The sequence below is a fragment of the Babylonia areolata genome, chromosome 16 (genome assembly GCF_041734735.1).
Source record: "Babylonia areolata isolate BAREFJ2019XMU chromosome 16, ASM4173473v1, whole genome shotgun sequence".
Taxonomy (NCBI): domain Eukaryota; kingdom Metazoa; phylum Mollusca; class Gastropoda; order Neogastropoda; family Buccinidae; genus Babylonia; species Babylonia areolata.
This window is the reverse complement of record NC_134891.1, coordinates 60,618-78,254: the sequence shown is the minus strand read 5'-3', so window position 1 is coordinate 78,254 and position 17,637 is coordinate 60,618. Positions and strand designations below refer to the sequence as shown.

Here is a 17,637-nt window from a genome sequence, read left to right as displayed (position 1 = left end):
TTGGCGCACTGAAGAAGAACCTATGGCGACCAAAGTGTTATCCCCTTGCAAAATTGTGTAGAAGAAATCCACCCTGATTGATGCTCAGATGTATATGCATGCACTCAGAGCCTTACTTGTGTGCTGGCTTATGCTGCTGGTCAGCCATCTGCCTAGCAGATGTGGTCGAGCATATATGGATTTGTCCAATGCAGTGACACCTTCCTGAGAAGCTGTATTTTATGTCACAACAGTTTTCTGTGTGTGGATTTCTGGCTGTTCACAGCTTTCTGTGTGTGAACTTCTGGCTGTTCACAGCTTTCTGTGTGTGAACTTCTGGCTGTTCACAGCTTTCTGTGTGAACTTCTGGCTGTTCACAGCTTTCTGTGTGAACTTCTGGCTGTTCACAGCTTTCTGTGTGAACTTCTGGCTGTTCACAGCTTTCTGTGTGTGAACTTCTGGCTGTTCACAGCTTTCTGTGTGAACTTCTGGCTGTTCACAGCTTTCTGTGTGTGAACTTCTGGCTGTTCACAGCTTTCTGTGTGAACTTCTGGCTGTTCACAGCTTTCTGTGTGTGAACTTCTGGCTGTTCACAGCTTTCTGTGTGAACTTCTGGCTGTTCACAGCTTTCTGTGTGAACTTCTGGCTGTTCACAGCTTTCTGTGTGTGAACTTCTGGCTGTTCACAGCTTTCTGTGTGAACTTCTGGCTGTTCACAGCTTTCTGTGTGAACTTCTGGCTGTTCACAGCTTTCTGTGTGTGTGTGAACTTCTGGCTGTTCACAGCTTTCTGTGTGAACTTCTGGCTGTTCTCAGCTTTCTGTGTGAACTTCTGGCTGTTCACAGCTTTCTGTGTGGTGTGTGAACTTCTGGCTGTTCACAGCTTTCTGTGTGTGAACTTCTGGCTGTTCACAGCTTTCTGTGTGTGAACTTCTGGCTGTTCACAGCTTTCTGTGTGTGAACTTCTGGCTGTTCACAGCTTTCTGTGTGAACTTCTGGCTGTTCACAGCTTTCTGTGTGTGAACTTCTGGCTGTTCACAGCTTTCTGTGTGAACTTCTGGCTGTTCACAGCTTTCTGTGTGTGAACTTCTGGCTGTTCACAGCTTTCTGTGTGTGAACTTCTGGCTGTTCACAGCTTTCTGTGTGTGAACTTCTGGCTGTTCACAGCTTTCTGTGGTGAACTTCTGGCTGTTCACAGCTTTCTGTGTGAACTTCTGGCTGTTCACAGCTTTCTGTGTGTGAACTTCTGGCTGTTCACAGCTTTCTGTGTGTGTGTGAACTTCTGGCTGTTCACAGCTTTCTGTGTGTGTGTGAACTTCTGGCCATTCACAGCTTTCTGTGTGAACTTCTGGCTGTTCACAGCTTTCTGTGTGAACTTCTGGCTGTTCACAGCTTTCTGTGTGTGAACTTCTGGCTGTTCACAGCTTTCTGTGTGTGAACTTCTGGCCGTTCACAGCTTTCTGTGTGTGAACTTCTGGCTGTTCACAGCTTTCTGTGTGTGAACTTCTGGCTGTTCACAGCTTTCTGTGTGAACTTCTGGCTGTTCACAGCTTTCTGTGTGTGAACTTCTGGCTGTTCACAGCTTTCTGTGTGTGTGTGAACTTCTGGCTGTTCACAGCTTTCTGTGTGTGTGTGAACTTCTGGCTGTTCACAGCTTTCTGTGTGAACTTCTGGCTGTTCACAGCTTTCTGTGTGAACTTCTGGCTGTTCTCACTGGGGAGAGAGTGATCACAGTGCAGCGCCACCTTTTATACTATGGAAGTGGACTTTTCTACAGAGCTTCGCCAGAGACATCTCTTTTTGCTATGGTTTCTTTTACCTACGCTATCTGTATGCTACATACAGGACCTGAGTTTATCATCTCACCTGAATGACCATCATCCAGATCATCACTCAAACTGTAATGGAGGGTGGGGGGATTCTGGCGAGTGTAGGACTGGAACCTGCATGCTCAGATTGTTTCACTTCGCAGGCAGATGCGTCATTTCACTTCGCAGGCAGATGCGTCATTTCACTTCGCAGGCAGATGCGTCATTTCACTTCGCAGGCAGATGTGTCACCTCTAGGCCAGCACTCCTTGTATAAGAGATGAAAGGGAAAGACAGAGATCAGAATGATCCTTCAGAATGAAGACACCAAAACCAGAGCTCAGTGTGTTTGTGAAAGATAGAATGAAGACACCAAAACCAGAGCTCAGTGTGTTTGTGAAAGATAGAGGTCAGAATGATCCTTCAGAATGAAGACACCAAAACCAGAGCTCAGTGTGTTTGTGAAAGATAGAATGAAGACACCAAACCAGAGCTCAGTGTGTTTGTGAAAGATAGAATGAAGACACCAAAACCAGAGCTCAGTGTGTTTGTGAAAGATAGAATGAAGACACCAAAACCAGAGCTCAGTGTGTTTGTGAAAGATAGAATGAAGACACCAAAACCAGAGCTCAGTGTGTTTGTGAAAGATAGAGGTCAGAATGATCCTTCAGAATGAAGACACCAAAACCAGAGCTCAGTGTGTTTGTGAAAGATAGAGGTCAGAATGATCCTTCAGAATGAAGACACCAAAACCAAAGCTCAGTGTGTTATATTTTATTTCACACTCACGATCAACTTTTTGTTCTTTCCACTTCATGGAGCCTTCACAGAATATGTAGCAGCTTTATGTTATTACCACTTGATGGAGTCTTCATAGAATATGTAGCAGCTTTATGTTATTACCAATCAGTGGAGTCTTCATAGAATATGGAACAGCTTTATGCTCTTACCACTTGATGGAGTCTTCATAGAATATGGAACAGCTGTATGTTCTTTCCATTTGATGGAGTCTCCATAGAATATGGAACAGCTGTATGTTTTTTACCACTCAGTGGAGTCTCCATAGAATATGGAACACTATGTTTTTTACCACTCAGTGGAGTCTCCATAGAATATGGAACACTATGTTTTTTACCACTCAGTGGAGTCTCCATAGAATATGGAACACTATGTTTTTTACCACTCAGTGGAGTCTCCATAGAATATGGAACAGCTGTATGTTTTTACCACTCAGTGGAGTCTCCATAGAATATGGAACAGCTGTATGTTTTTACCACTCAGTGGAGTCTCCATAGAATATGGAACAGCTGTATGTTTTTACCACTCAGTGGAGTCTCCATAGAATATGGAACACTATGTTTTTTACCACTCAGTGGAGTCTCCATAGAATATGGAACACTGTTTTTTACCACTCAGTGGAGTCTCCATAGAATATGGAACAGCTGTATGTTTTTACCACTCAGTGGAGTCTCCATAGAATATGGAACAGCTGTATGTTTTTACCACTCAGTGGAGTCTCCATAGAATATGGAACACTATGTTTTTACCACTCAGTGGAGTCTCCATAGAATATGGAACACTATGTTTTTTACCACTCAGTGGAGTCTCCATAGAATATGGGACACTATGTTTTTTACCACTCAGTGGAGTCTCCATAGAATATGGAACACTATGTTTTTTACCACTCAGTGGAGTCTCCATAGAATATGGAACACTATGTTTTTTACCACTCAGTGGAGTCTCCATAGAATATGGAACACTATGTTTTTTACCACTCAGTGGAGTCTCCATAGAATATGGAACACTATGTTTTTTACCACTCAGTGGAGTCTCCATAGAATATGGAACACTATGTTTTTTACCACTCAGTGGAGTCTCCATAGAATATGGAACACTATGTTTTTTACCACTCAGTGGAGTCTCCATAGAATATGGAACAGCTGTATGTTTTTACCACTCAGTGGAGTCTCCATAGAATATGGAACAGCTGTATGTTTTTACCACTCAGTGGAGTCTCCATAGAATATGGAACACTATGTTTTTTACCACTCAGTGGAGTCTTAACATAATACGCAAAGAACATGTGCTGACAGAAATTACCTCCCCTTTGCTGGGACATTACCTCCCTTGGCCCCATTTCCCATCACTGGAACTGAAGAGATCGTTTTGAAGTCACCACATATATTATGTTTTAACTCTGTGTGTGTGTGTGGGGGGGGGGGGGGGGGGGGGGGGGGGGGGGGGGGGGGGGGGCGCGTCTCAGTGTGTGTGTGAGCGCACACCACATGCGATGTGTGTATGTGCCCACGCACGCGTGCATTGCAGTGTGTGTGAGAATGCGCGCGTGTGCGCGGCGCTGCGGGTGCGTGGATAGGAAGTCGAATGTGCTCACAAGCGTGTTTGATGAATTCACATATATTTGTTCATTGTTTCACATAGATTTATTCAACCAGGAAATGCTTATAATTTCTAAAGGCACATGTGCTCACCAAACAACGTAATGCTTATTATTTCTAAAGGCACACTTTGCTCACCAAATATTTCCATCACAGAAGGAGACATTAAAGGCATGACTGACGTAACTCAGTGCCCTCTTGAAATAGCTGATGAAAAACAAAAAGCAAAACGATCTATGACAACACGTAGTGGATGTACACTGATGAAAAACAAAAAGCAAAACGATCTATGACAACACGTAGTGGATGTACACTGATGAAAAACAAAAAGCAAAACGATCTATGACAACACGTAATGGATGTACACTGATGAAAAACAAAAAGCAAAACGATCTATGACAACACGTAGTGGATGTACACTGATGAAAAACAAAAAGCAAAACTATCTATGACAACACGTAGTGGATGTACACTGATGAAAAACAAAAAAGCAAAGCGATCTATGACAACACGTAATGGATGTACACTGATGAAAAACAAAAAGCAAAACGATCTATGACAACACGTAGTGGATGTACGCTGATGAAAAACAAAAAGCAAAACGATCTATGACAACACGTAGTGGATGTACACTGATGAAAAACAAAAAGCAAAACGATCTATGACAACACGTAATGGATGTACACTGATGAAAAACAAAAAGCAAAACGATCTATGACAACACGTAGTGGATGTACACTGATGAAAAACAAAAAAGCAAAACGATCTATGACAAAAGGCACGACATCAGTTTAACTGCCCACTTGACACGTAGTAGATGATGTACTCTGACGAAAAACAAAAAACCCCAACAAAAACGATCTTATGTCAAAACTGAGACATGACATGTTACTGCCCACTTGACACGTAGTAGATGCTGTACTCTGACGAAAAACGAAAAGCAAAACGATCTTATGTCAAAACTGAGACATGACCTGTTACTGCCCACTTGACAATTAGTAGATGTACTCTGATGAAAATCAAAACAAAACGATCTGAACATGGCATAAGCTTTTTTTTTTTTTTTTTTTTTTTTTTTTTAAAGAGAAGAAAAAAGAAAGCTTCTGGAATCAGATTCCAATATTTCACCACAAATTGAAAGGTCCGTTGACGGCTACTGGGGCCAAGTATTGATGTTATGTACATTCACTGTGTCTAAACGGGGCCTCGAATCCTGGTCACTGAGGAGCAGTTATAATAATAGTAATAATAATGGTATTTATATAGCGCTGAATCTAGAGCAGAGACAAATCAAAGCGCTTTCGCACCAGTCACTCACACGCATGCATAACACTAAAACTGGAGAAACTGAAGACAAGGAAGAGGCAGGGAAGTGAGGCTATTTTGGGAAGAGGTGGGTTTTAAGGCCATACTTGAAAGAGCTGAGTGTGGAGACTTGACGAAGCGAAAGAGGAAGTTCATTCCAACTGCAAGGTCCAGAGACAGAGAAAGAACGGCGGCCAACAATCGAGAGCTTGAATCTGGGTATGTGTAAGCAGAGGATCCGAAGCTGATCGTAGTGAGCGAGATGGAGTGTAGAGGTGAAGGCAGCCACAGAGATGGGAAGGGGCTGATTTGTGAATACATTTATAACATAGAAATCAAACCTAAACAATCAAAATCAAAACAGCCACTTGCCAAGTACAGCTGCCTCAAAACACAGACATAATCATGTGGCACGTGTGTGTGTTAGCGAACGCGTAAAATTTGGCAGACAGACAGACAGACAGACAGATGAACTGACAAAGAGACGGGCGTGGCTGCAGTGACGCACATAGTTGCAGTGACGTGCAGATGATGACGAAAGCACAAGCGTTGTCTCATCAAGGCCCCGAGTGTGATCAAAATCACGGCTTGCTGTGTGTGTGTGTGTGTGTGTGAGCACACGTTGTGTGTGTGTGTGTGTGTGTGTGTGTGTGTGTGTGTGTGAGCGCACGTTGTGTGTGTGTGTGTGTGTGTGTGTGTGTATGTGTGTGAAAGAGAGTGCGTGCATGTGTATCAAGATATCCCATGCAGTGACCCGCTGGAGAAGTTTGAACTGGCCTTTAGCAGTCTGTCGGATCGTTGTTTGGCATTGTAGGTTTCTGCACACAGAAACACACAGACACACGCACGCACGCACGCACACACACACACACACACACGAGAACTTGAAAACAACTTTTATTTGAAACGGACACACTACATCTACCCCTGCTCACGAATACATGCATTTTGCCTGTCTGTCTGTCTGTCTGTCTCTCTCTCTCAGACAAACACAATGCACAAAATTATGACAGGGAATGCACCACCAACATTAACAAAAAGATTTCCATCAAGAACCCCCACCCCCACCCCCCAAAAAAAAAATCCATGTCCCAAGCCCAAGGATCGATCCTCTGTCTCAATTCATTTGGCTTCCTCAAGCACCTCATATAGACAATCAAGCACCTCGTATAGACAATCAAGCACCTCATATAGACAATCAAACCACACCATCACCAACCACCTTCTAAAAAACATTATTTGTCCGACCTTATGTTTGATGTCTTACTCATCTATTGTTGGGATTCATGTACGCTTATGTGTATTTGATTGTGCTTTCATATCTGTGAAACTGCATGTTTGTTGCATATCTGTTATGCATATGTGGGTGAATGTGTGTCTGCATGTTTTACATTTATTTGCTTATTTATCATCATTGTTGTCTTTTTTTAATTTTTTTCTTTTCTTTTATTTATGTATTCATTTGTTTATTTATTATTAAAAAAAATTATTTATTATTTTTAATCATTTTTTAATTATACTTTTTGTACGCTTACAGTTGACTTTATCATGTTTTTGCGCCTTATAAATATTATCATTAGTAGTAGTGGTTCTCTTTTATGTATTTATCAATTATTTATTTATTTATTTACTTATTTCTTTTTATTTTATTTATTTATTTTATTGTTTTTTGTTTGTTTTGTTTTGTTATTTCATGTCATTGTATTTTATTATTTTATTTTATTCTATTTTATTTTATTTGTTTATTTATTTAATTTATTTATTTTTTTCTCAAGGCCTGACTAAGCGCGTTGGGTTGCGCTGCTGGTCAGGCATCTGCTTGGCAGATGTGGTGTAGTGTATATGGATTTGTTCGAACGCAGTGACGCCTCCTTGAGCTACTGATACCGAAACTGATTGCTCATCTATTGATACTGTTATTGTTTTTATTATTATTGTTATTATTATTATTATTTTACATTTGCCAATGTAGCTCACCCGTTCTTTATATACGTGCATTAGCTGTTATGCGTTACTAAAATTGTGATTTTCATGAGGGCAGAATGGATAATACTATGTGGGTGTGGGAATGTGTCTGCATGTGTATACATTACGTGCCCAGTATCTGTCCTCCACACTCCCAGAAAAAAAGAACAGTAAAAAAGGGTGTACTTGTCATTTTGCCTTCTGTCTAATGATAATGGTAATAATAATAATAATAATAATGGTAATAATAATAATAATAATAATAATAAGCTGTGAGACACACTGGGAAAAGAAAGATCGAGCTCACAGGATTTTATTGTCATTTCTTTCAGGATTTCATGGACTTCTGTTTCAGTTAATGGATTAAAGGAGTGGAGAGGAGTGCCGTTGAATTGAGGATCAGGATGAGCAGGTTGGAAAGGCATTTGGTCTCAGATGGTAACAATATTTTGGACTTTGTCGAAAAAGAAAGAGGAGAAGACACTGGGGAGTTCATATAAAGTGTAGGCAGAAGCAAGAGGAGTCTTTTTTGCAGTTCCAAGTAGATTTGACATGACAGAGTAAAGAGATTTGGTGGATGTGGCATCGAGAACTTGAGAAAAAAAAGACGTTTGCCTTCGCTGGTGAGATCATAATAATGTTTGACTATTTGTTTTCGCAAGATTTGACAGTGGACTTTCAGTTTTGTTGATCGCCATCGCCGCTCCAATTGGCGACGTTTGCGTTTTGCAAGTCGAATGTCTTGTGTGTACCACGGGGCGGAAGGTCTACCAGGGAGCATGCGTGTAGTGGGGGGTGCATGTTCATCCAGCAGTTGAGAGAGGACAGTGTTGTAATGTGTAGAGGCGTCGGTGCGGGAAGACATGTTGGAAAGGCGTTCAGCAGGTCGAGAAGAAAAGGTGTTAATGTTCATGGATTTCAGGTTGCGACGAGTAACGGATTTTTTGGTTCTGGTAGGTTTTGAAATATTAAGCAAGAATATGACAGCAGAATGGTCGGAAGAGAGTTCGTCAGTTACTGTCACTGACGCAATCATGGCATCCCTCTGTCTGCCTCCTTCACCGCCCCCCCTCGCCCCCCCCCGGCCCCCTCCTCTTTCTCCTCCTCTTTCTCCATCCACACGTTTCCCTTGTGTTGTAATGTTCTTTCATTATTGCAGTGTGTATCTTGTCAGTATACTTATGAATCGTTATATTTGGATGTGTGTGTTTCTTTTTTTGTTTGTTTTGTTTTGTTTTGTTTTGTTTTGTTTCTTTCAAAAACAAAATATTATTACATGCTCTGACCACCATGCCTATGTATTGTATTGTATTGTATTGTATTGTATTGGAATACTCTTTTTTGTCACGACAGATTGTGTGAAAATCGGGCTGCTCTCCCCAGGGACAGCCCTCTCCCTCTGCCTGTCTGTCTTCCTCTGCCTGTCTGTCTCTCCCTCTCCCTCTGTCTGTCTCTCCCTCTCCATCTGTCTGTCTCTCCATCTGTCTGCCTCTCCATCTGCCTGTTTCTCCCTCTATATCTGCCTGTCTCTCCCTCTGTCTGTCTCTCTCTCAATCTGCCTGTCTCTCCATCTGTCCTTCTATCTCCATCTGCCAGTCTCTCCCTCTGTCTGTCTCTCCCTCTCCATCTGCCTGTCTCTCCCTCTCCATCTGCCTGTCTCTCCCTCTGTCTGTCTCTCCCTCTCCATCTGCCTGTCTCTCCCTCTGTCTGTCTCTCCATCTCCATCTGCCTGTCTCTCCCTCTGCCTGTCTCTCCCTCTCCATCTGCCTGTCTCTCCCTCTGTCTGTCTCTCCATCTCCATCTGCCAGTCTCTCCCTCTGTCTGTCTCTCCCTCTCCATCTGCCAGTGTCTCCCTCTGCCTGTATCTCCCTCTCCATCTGCCAGTCTCTCCCTCTGCCAGTCTCTCCCTCTGTCTGTCTCTCCCTCTCCATCTGCCTGTCTCTCCCTCTGTCTGTCTCTCCCTCTCCATCTGCCAGTCTCTCCATCTGCCAGTCTCTCCCTCTCCATCTGCCTGTCTTTCCCTCTCCATCTGCCAGTCTCTCCCTCTCCATCTGCCTGTCTCTCCCTCTGCCTGTCTCTCTCTCCCTCTCCCAGTCTCTCCCTCTCCATCTACCAGTCTCTCCCTCTGCCTGTATCTCCCTCTGCCTGTATCTCCCTCTCCATCTGCCTGTATCTCCCTCTCCATCTGCCTGTATCCCCCTCTCCATCTGCCTGTATCTCCCTCTCCATCTGCCTGTATATCCCTCTCCATCTGCATGTCTCCCCCTCTCCATCTGCCTGTATCTCCCTCTCCATCTGCCAGTCTCTCCCTCTGCCTGTATCTCCCTCTATCTCCCTCTCCATCTGCCAGTCTCTCCCTCTGCCTGTATCTCCCTCTCCATCTGCCTGTATCTCCCTCTCCATCTGCCTGTCTCTCCATCTGCCAGTCTCTCCCTCTGCCTGTATCTCCCTCTCCCTCTGCCTGTATCTCCCTCTCCATCTGCCAGTCTCTCCCTCCACCTCTGCATCTCCCATCCCTTCTGCCTGTCTCTCTGCCTGTTTGTCTGTATGTCTGTCTCTGTCTGTCTGCAAGTCTACCTGCCTGTCTCTCTCTGTGTCTGCCTGCCTGTTTGTCTGTCTGTCTGACTCTCTGCCTGTTTGTTTCTCTGTCTGTCTGTCTGTCTGTCTCTTTGTCTGTCTCTCTGTCTGCCTGTTTAACTCTCTGTCTGTCTGTTTGTCTGCCTGTTTGTCTCTCTGTCTGTCTCTCTATCTGCCTGTTTGTCTCTCTGTCTGTCTGCACACCCCCAAGTAAATGTTCAACACCCACAATCTCTTTCTCTCCCTGTGTGTGTCTCTCTCTTTCACACACACACCCACACACACACACACCCACACACCCCCCCACACACACACACCCACACACACGCACACCCACACACACACGCAAACACACTGTCACGGAAGACATAATGGTTCCGCTGTTTTTTCTTTTCTTTTACGTTTATGGAGGGGGTTCAAATCCATCTCATTCCCTTTTTCTTCTATCATGACAAGCGAAGTTGGCGGAGGCTGGTGGGTCGCTGGATTATTTTTTAGAGGCGGGTGTGTTTCTTATGCGCGTGCACGATGTTTTCCATCGTGCGTGTTCCCCTTGCGTTCGAGCGTAGAGAGAGATCGTGTTGTTGTGTCATGTTTTCTATGGTTTGTAAGTGTCTCGTGCAATTGAACAGAAAAAAATATATAGGAAGCTGAGTGAACAGAGTGAGCGGAGTTCTAGTGCTTCAAATGCTCCTCGCCGGTTTGTCCCTAGCTTCACTCGAAGGGAGTCAGTCCTTGGAGATGGACGGTGGCAGAACCAGCGCTTAGCGGCTGATGTTCGTTTTTTTTCCCCTCTGTAAACGACTTTATGTCCGCCAGTGGAACTGTTCATCTGTGTTTCGATGTTAGCACCCGTTGTTCGTTTACAGAACACTGTGCGGTGGCCAGTAGGTGACTTTTGTCTTGTCCTGTCAGCGTTTCTCCAGTTGCCTGGCGCGCGTCTTGAGATGTTGTGCCTCCGTTCTAATCGTGGGGCAACGTCACGTCGCTCTAGGTAGGAGCTTGTGTTCCAGACCTGTTTATGTATTGTTTTTCTCCGTCGTGGTTCATTGCTACGTTTGTATTTTCTGTCTCCTGTTTGTTGTGACCTTTCTCTTGTCATGGTTTATTATTTTGAAAGTTATGAGCCTGTGAAGGGGCGATGAGTTGTCACATGTTGCTCAAATGTTATAGTGGAAATGTAAGGAATAAATATTGAAATGTAAGAATTGGGGAGGGTGCACGTCCGCTTTAGCACGCGTGACACACACAACTACTAAAACAAACACGACTGTCACTCCACCCACAACAGTAATTCCCCCACTCCCCCTACAATCCCCAATCCACCCAAATCACCGCAACCCTCTCACCTCTCTACCCCATATGCATCCACCCGTCGCAATCCCTCTCAACACCAACCTCACCCACCCCTTTCACGTTTCTCCACCCCAAACCCACCCGACCAACCAAACAACAACAAAAAACAATAACAGACAAATAACAGAAACAAACAGCAACAGCAAACAAAACAACAAACAAATATAAACAAACAACACACAAACAACAGAAACAATCAACCCAGACGAAACAAACACCACAGACGAAACAAACAACACAGACGAAACAAACAACAGAAACAAACACCACAGACGAAACAAACACCACAGACGAAACAAACAAACAACACAGACGAAACAAACAACACAGACGAAACAAACACCACAGACGAAACAAACAGAAACAAACACCACAGACGAAACAAACACCACACACGAAACAGAAACAAACACAGACGAAACAAACAACAGAAACAAACACCACAGACGAAACAAACAACAGAAACAAACAACGCAGACGAAACAAACAACAGAAACAAACAAAGCAGACGAAACAAACAACAGAAACAAACAAAGCAGACGAAACAAACAACAGAAACAAACAAAGCAGACGAAACAAACAACAGAAACAAACACCACAGACGAAACAAACAACAGAAACAAACAACGCAGACGAAACAAAGGAAACAACAGCCAAACGCAACAAACCCGCCACCACAAAGCCCAGGCCCCCCTCACGTGCCTACCCGAGAGGAAGATGACGCCGAAGGCCGCCCCAAGCAGGAAGGAGAGGAGGGTGAGCCAGATGACCAGCTTGCTGAAGGCGCTGTTCTTGCTGTGGCTCTTGGGCCTGCTGGCTTGCATGATGCCCTCGATGGAGCAGTCCCTGCCGAACGGGTGCACGTCCCGGCCCCCGGAGTCCAGACTGGTGCGCTGGATCAGCAGGTCCACCACGTCCGCGAACCCATGGCCAGAGGCGGGCCCAGAGGATGACCCTGCCGCTGCGGCACGCGCCAGGAAGGAGAAGGCGGAGGGCTTGGAGGAAGGGGTGGTGGGTGCGGCTCGTGGGCTGAAACCGTCTTCGTCTTCTTCGTAGGCCGCGTTCACGTAGCTGACGGACTGTTTGAGGGGTGGGTGAAGGAGGGGTGGTACGGGGTGGGGGATGGGGTGGTGTGTGTGGGATGTTGAGCGGTGGGGCGGGGGTTGGGGGGGGGGGGGGTTGTGGGGATGTGGGGAGGGGGGGGGGAGGCAGGAAGGGAGAGGAAAATAGGGTAGAGGAGGTGGGTGGTGGGTGGGCGGGGGAAGGGGTGAACGATTAGAACTGATAAAAAAAAGTGGACATTGACAGTTTGATAAAAATAAAGATGGGTGGTGAATGTGTGTGTGTGTGTGTGTGTGTGTGTGTGTGTGTGTGTGTGTGCTGGTCGTTTGGTGTGTGTGTGTGTGTGCGTGTGCGTGTGCGTGTGTGTGTGTGTGTGTGCTGGTAGTGTGGTGTGTGTGTGTATGTGTGTGTGTGTGTGTGTGTGTGTGTGTGTGTGTGTGTGCGCGCGCGCGCGCGCGTGTGCAGTAAGACACTCGTCAGCAGTTGTGTGTAGCGGGTTTGTTTTGTCTTGTCACCTGTGTACATGGTTTTTGTCTTGTCACCTGTGTACATGGTTTTTGTCTTGTCACCTGTGTACATGGTTTTTGTCTTGTCACCTGTGGACAGGGTTTGTTTTGTCACCTGTGGACAGGGTTTTTGTCTTGTCACCTGTGGACAGGGTTTGTTTTGTCTTGTCACCTGTGGACAGGGTTTGTTTTATCTTGTCACCTGTGGATAGGGTTTTTGTCTGGTCACCTGTGTACAGGGTTTGTTTTGTCTTGTCACCTGTGGACAGGGTTTGTTTTGTCTTGTCACCTGTGGACAGGGTTTTTGTCTTGTCATCTGTGTACAGGGTTTGTTTTGTCTTGTCACCTGTGGACACGGTTTGTTTTGTCTTGTCATCTGTGTAAAGGGTTTGTTTTGTCTTGTCACCTGTGGACAGGGTTTGTTTTGTCTTGTCACCTGTGGACAGGGTTTTTGTCTTGTCACCTGTGTACAGGGTTTGTTTTGTCTTGTCACCTGTGGACAGGGTTTGTTTTGTCTTGTCACCTGTGGACAGGGTTTTTGTCTTGTCACCTGTGGACAGGGTTTGTTTTGTCTTGTCACCTGTGGACAGGGTTTGTTTTGTCTTGTCACCTGTGGACAGGGTTTTTGTCTTGTCACCTGTGGACAGGGTTTGTTTTGTCTTGTCACCTGTGGACAGGGTTTTTGTCTGGTCACCTGTGGACAGGGTTTGTTTTGTCTTGTCATCTGTGTAAAGGGTTTGTTTTGTCTTGTCACCTGTGGACAGGGTTTGTTTTGTCTTGTCACCTGTGGACAGGGTTTTTGTCTGGTCACCTGTGGACAGGGTTTTTGTCTTGTCACCTGTGGACAGGGTTTGTTTTGTCTTGTCACCTGTGGACAGGGTTTGTTTTTTCTTGTCACCTGTGGACAGGGTTTTTGTCTTGTCACCTGTGGACAGGGTTTGTTTTGTCCTGTCACCTGTGGACAGGGTTTGTGTGTGTGTGTGTGTGTGTGTGTGTGTGTGTGTGTGTGTGTGTGTGTGTGAGGGGGTGGGGGGCGGGGGATGGAGAGGCAGATAGAGGCAGAGGAGAGAGAGCTAGCTGGCGGATGGGTGATAAAAACACAGAGAGAGAGACAGAGACACAACGAGAGAGAGAGACAGAGACAGAGTGACACACAACGAGAGTGAGAAAGAGAGAGAGACAGACAAAGACAGAGACACAGAGAGAGAGAGATAGAGAATTACAATGACAAATCTCTTACTGACGAATAGCGTTTAACAGCTCCAGTGCCAAGGAAGATTCAGCTAACACGAGCGACAAGAAGACATGGGAAAAGAATAAGGGGGGAATAATAGCAACACAAACACTTATGCATCATACACATTACATCACTATCTATTTCAGTCTACTCATGTATGTAAGTCAAATGACTGGCATTAAATAACACGGACATGTAACCATCCAACGGTGTAACTGAACCACGTTTTGTCATCAAATTTATTATCTTTGTATTTTTTTTTTTTAATTAGCATTACGTTTCAGTCAAGTTAACACGATCATGGGGTCAATCACAGAGAGAGAGGGAGAGAGAGGGAGAGAGAGAGAGAGAGAGAGAGAGAGAGAGTGTGTATGTCAGACAGACATACACGCCTACATAAACACACAGACACCAGCACCATATCAAACACAGAGAGAGTGTATGTCAGACAGACATACACGCCTACATAAACACACAGACACCAGCACCATATCAAACACAGGGGTAGACACACTGGGCATGTTTGTGTTTCCATATCAAACACAGGGGTAGACACACTGGGCATGTTTGTGCTTCCATATCAAACACAGGGGTAGACACACTGGGCATGTTTGTGTTTCCATATCAAACAAAGGGGTAGACACACTGGGCATGTTTGTGTTTCCATATCAAACAAAGGGGTAGACACACTGGGCATGTTTTTAACAGCCATCATGGGGTCTTTAACGTGCGCACTTGAACTTCTATGTGTGTCCACACAAACGGGGAGGGAATGAGTCACTTGCACAAAATTATATTGACTCCAAGATCGGAAAAAAAAACACAACAGCAATAACAACAAGAACAACAACAGCAGCAGCAGCAGCAGCAACAACAACGATCAGCACCCTCAAAACCCACAACTCTGAATACAAGACAACGCTCTAGTCACGTGGTCATTGTGCCCGTGTTACGGCCATGCAGCTGGTCTGGTTACAACAGACCTCGGGGAGAAACCTCACGAACAATACAATGAAATAATCAGCTCCAGGCTTGCTGAGAGCAAGGCGGCTTTCCGTTCCTGGGGATGTAAAGGGGCTTTTCCTGACCGCTGTAAGCAGTGTCCCACACCGTACACTGACTGCCTTGTAAGCAGTGTCCCACACCGTACACTGCCTTGTAAGCAGTGTCCCACACCGTACACTGCCTTGTAAGCAGTGTCACACACCATACACTGACTGCCTTGTAAGCAGTGTCCCACACCGTACACTGACTGCCTTGTAAGCAGTGTCCCACACCGTACACTGCCTTGTAAGCAGTGTCACACACCATACACTGACTGCCTTGTAAGCAGTGTCACACACCGTACACTGACTGCCTTGTAAGCAGTGTCCCACACCGTACACTGCCTTGTAAGCAGTGTCACACACCATACACTGACTGCCTTGTAAGCAGTGTCACACACCATACACTGCCTTGTAAGCAGTGTCACACACCATACACTGCCTTGTAAGCAGTGTCACACACCATACACTGCCTTGTAAGCAGTGTCTCACACCGTACACTGCCTTGTAAGCAGTGTCACACACCATACACTGAATTGTAAGCAGTGTCACACACCATACACTGACTGCCTTGTAAGCAGTGTCACATACCATACACTGCCTTGTAAGCAGTGTCACACACCATACACTGCCTTGTAAGCAGTGTCACACACCATACACTGACTGCCCTGTAAGCAGTGTCACACACCATACACTGACTGCCCTGTAAGCAGTGTCACACACCATACACTGCCTTGTAAGCAGTGTCACACACCGTACACTGCCTTGTAAGCAGTGTCCCACACCATACACTGCCTTGTAAGCTGTGTCACACACCGTACACTGACTGCCTTGTAAGCAGTGTCACACACCATACACTGCCTTGTAAGCAGTGTCACACACCATACACTGCCTTGTAAGCAGTGTCACACACCGTACACTGACTGCCTTGTAAGCAGTGTCACACACCATACACTGCCTTGTAAGCAGTGTCACACACCATACACTGCCTTGTAAGCAGTGTCACACACCGTACACTGCCTTGTAAGCAGTGTCACACACCATACACTGACTGCCTTGTAAGCAGTGTCCCACACCGTACACTGCCTTGTAAGCAGTGTCACACACCATACACTGAATTGTAAGCAGTGTCACACACCATACACTGACTGCCTTGTAAGCAGTGTCACACACCGTACACTGCCTTGTAAGCAGTGTCACACACCATACACTGCCTTGTAAGCAGTGTCACACACCATACACTGACTGCCCTGTAAGCAGTGTCACACACCATACACTGACTGCCCTGTAAGCAGTGTCACACACCATACACTGCCTTGTAAGCAGTGTCACACACCGTACACTGCCTTGTAAGCAGTGTCCCACACCATACACTGCCTTGTAAGCTGTGTCACACACCGTACACTGACTGCCTTGTAAGCAGTGTCACACACCATACACTGCCTTGTAAGCAGTGTCACACACCATACACTGCCTTGTAAGCAGTGTCACACACCGTACACTGACTGCCTTGTAAGCAGTGTCACACACCATACACTGCCTTGTAAGCAGTGTCACACACCATACACTGCCTTGTAAGCAGTGTCACACCGTACACTGCTGTAAGGTCACCGTACACTGACTGCCTTGTAAGCAGTATCACACACCATACACTGACTGCCCTGTAAGCAGTATCACACACCATACACTGCCTTGTAAGCAGTGTCACACACCGTACACTGACTGCCTTGTAAGCAGTATCACACACCATACACTGCCTTGTAAGCAGTGTCACACACCATACACTGCCTTGTAAGCAGTGTCACACACCGTACACTGACTGCCTTGTAAGCAGTATCACACACCATACACTGACTGCCCTGTAAGCAGTATCACACACCATACACTGCCTTGTAAGCAGTGTCACACACCATACACTGCCTTGTAAGCAGTGTCACACATACACATACACAGACATTCACACAGAAACACAGACAAGACATAGAGACACACTTACACAGACACACACACGTCTCACCTTATCAGAGCCCAACGCAGGCTCACTCCGCACTTTGAGAATGCCTTTAGGAGGAGTTGATCTCAGCGTTGACCCGGGGTCAGGGGGCTTGGCCCTGGGGTCAGCTTTCATGACCTCTGTCAGCACGATGTCCTTGAACGACCTCCGCACTCTCTGCACCCCCTTCCGCGCCCCGTCCTGCCCCTTTGTGCCCTCCTCGAACTGCACCTTGGCTGATGCCCCGGGGGACTCGCTTTGGGACACCGGATCCAGTTTAGCCCTCGTCAGCGTCCTTCCTGGGCTCCGATTGGTTGGCCTTGTCGGATCCTGATTCTGATTGGTCAGTTCCTTCTTCCGCAACGTCTCTGTCGGCTGGGTCCGTTTGGCCGGATTTGGAGTGAGGGGTGTC

The 17,637-nt window shown here is 45.8% G+C and overlaps 1 protein-coding gene across 1 annotated transcript; it reads right to left on the bottom strand.

Annotated features, from left to right (window-relative positions):
• Positions 1-4,437: 4,437 nt before the first annotated feature.
• Positions 4,438-17,383, bottom strand: LOC143290765 (uncharacterized). The gene is made up of 3 exons (XM_076600276.1): positions 17,250-17,383; positions 12,091-12,463; positions 4,438-6,304 (listed from the first exon to the last, which is right to left on the bottom strand). Exons 1-3 carry the CDS (start codon positions 17,358-17,360, stop codon positions 6,219-6,221), a joined length of 570 nt encoding a protein of 189 aa, XP_076456391.1. The 5' UTR covers positions 17,361-17,383; the 3' UTR covers positions 4,438-6,218.
• Between the last annotated feature and the right edge of the window lie 254 nt (positions 17,384-17,637).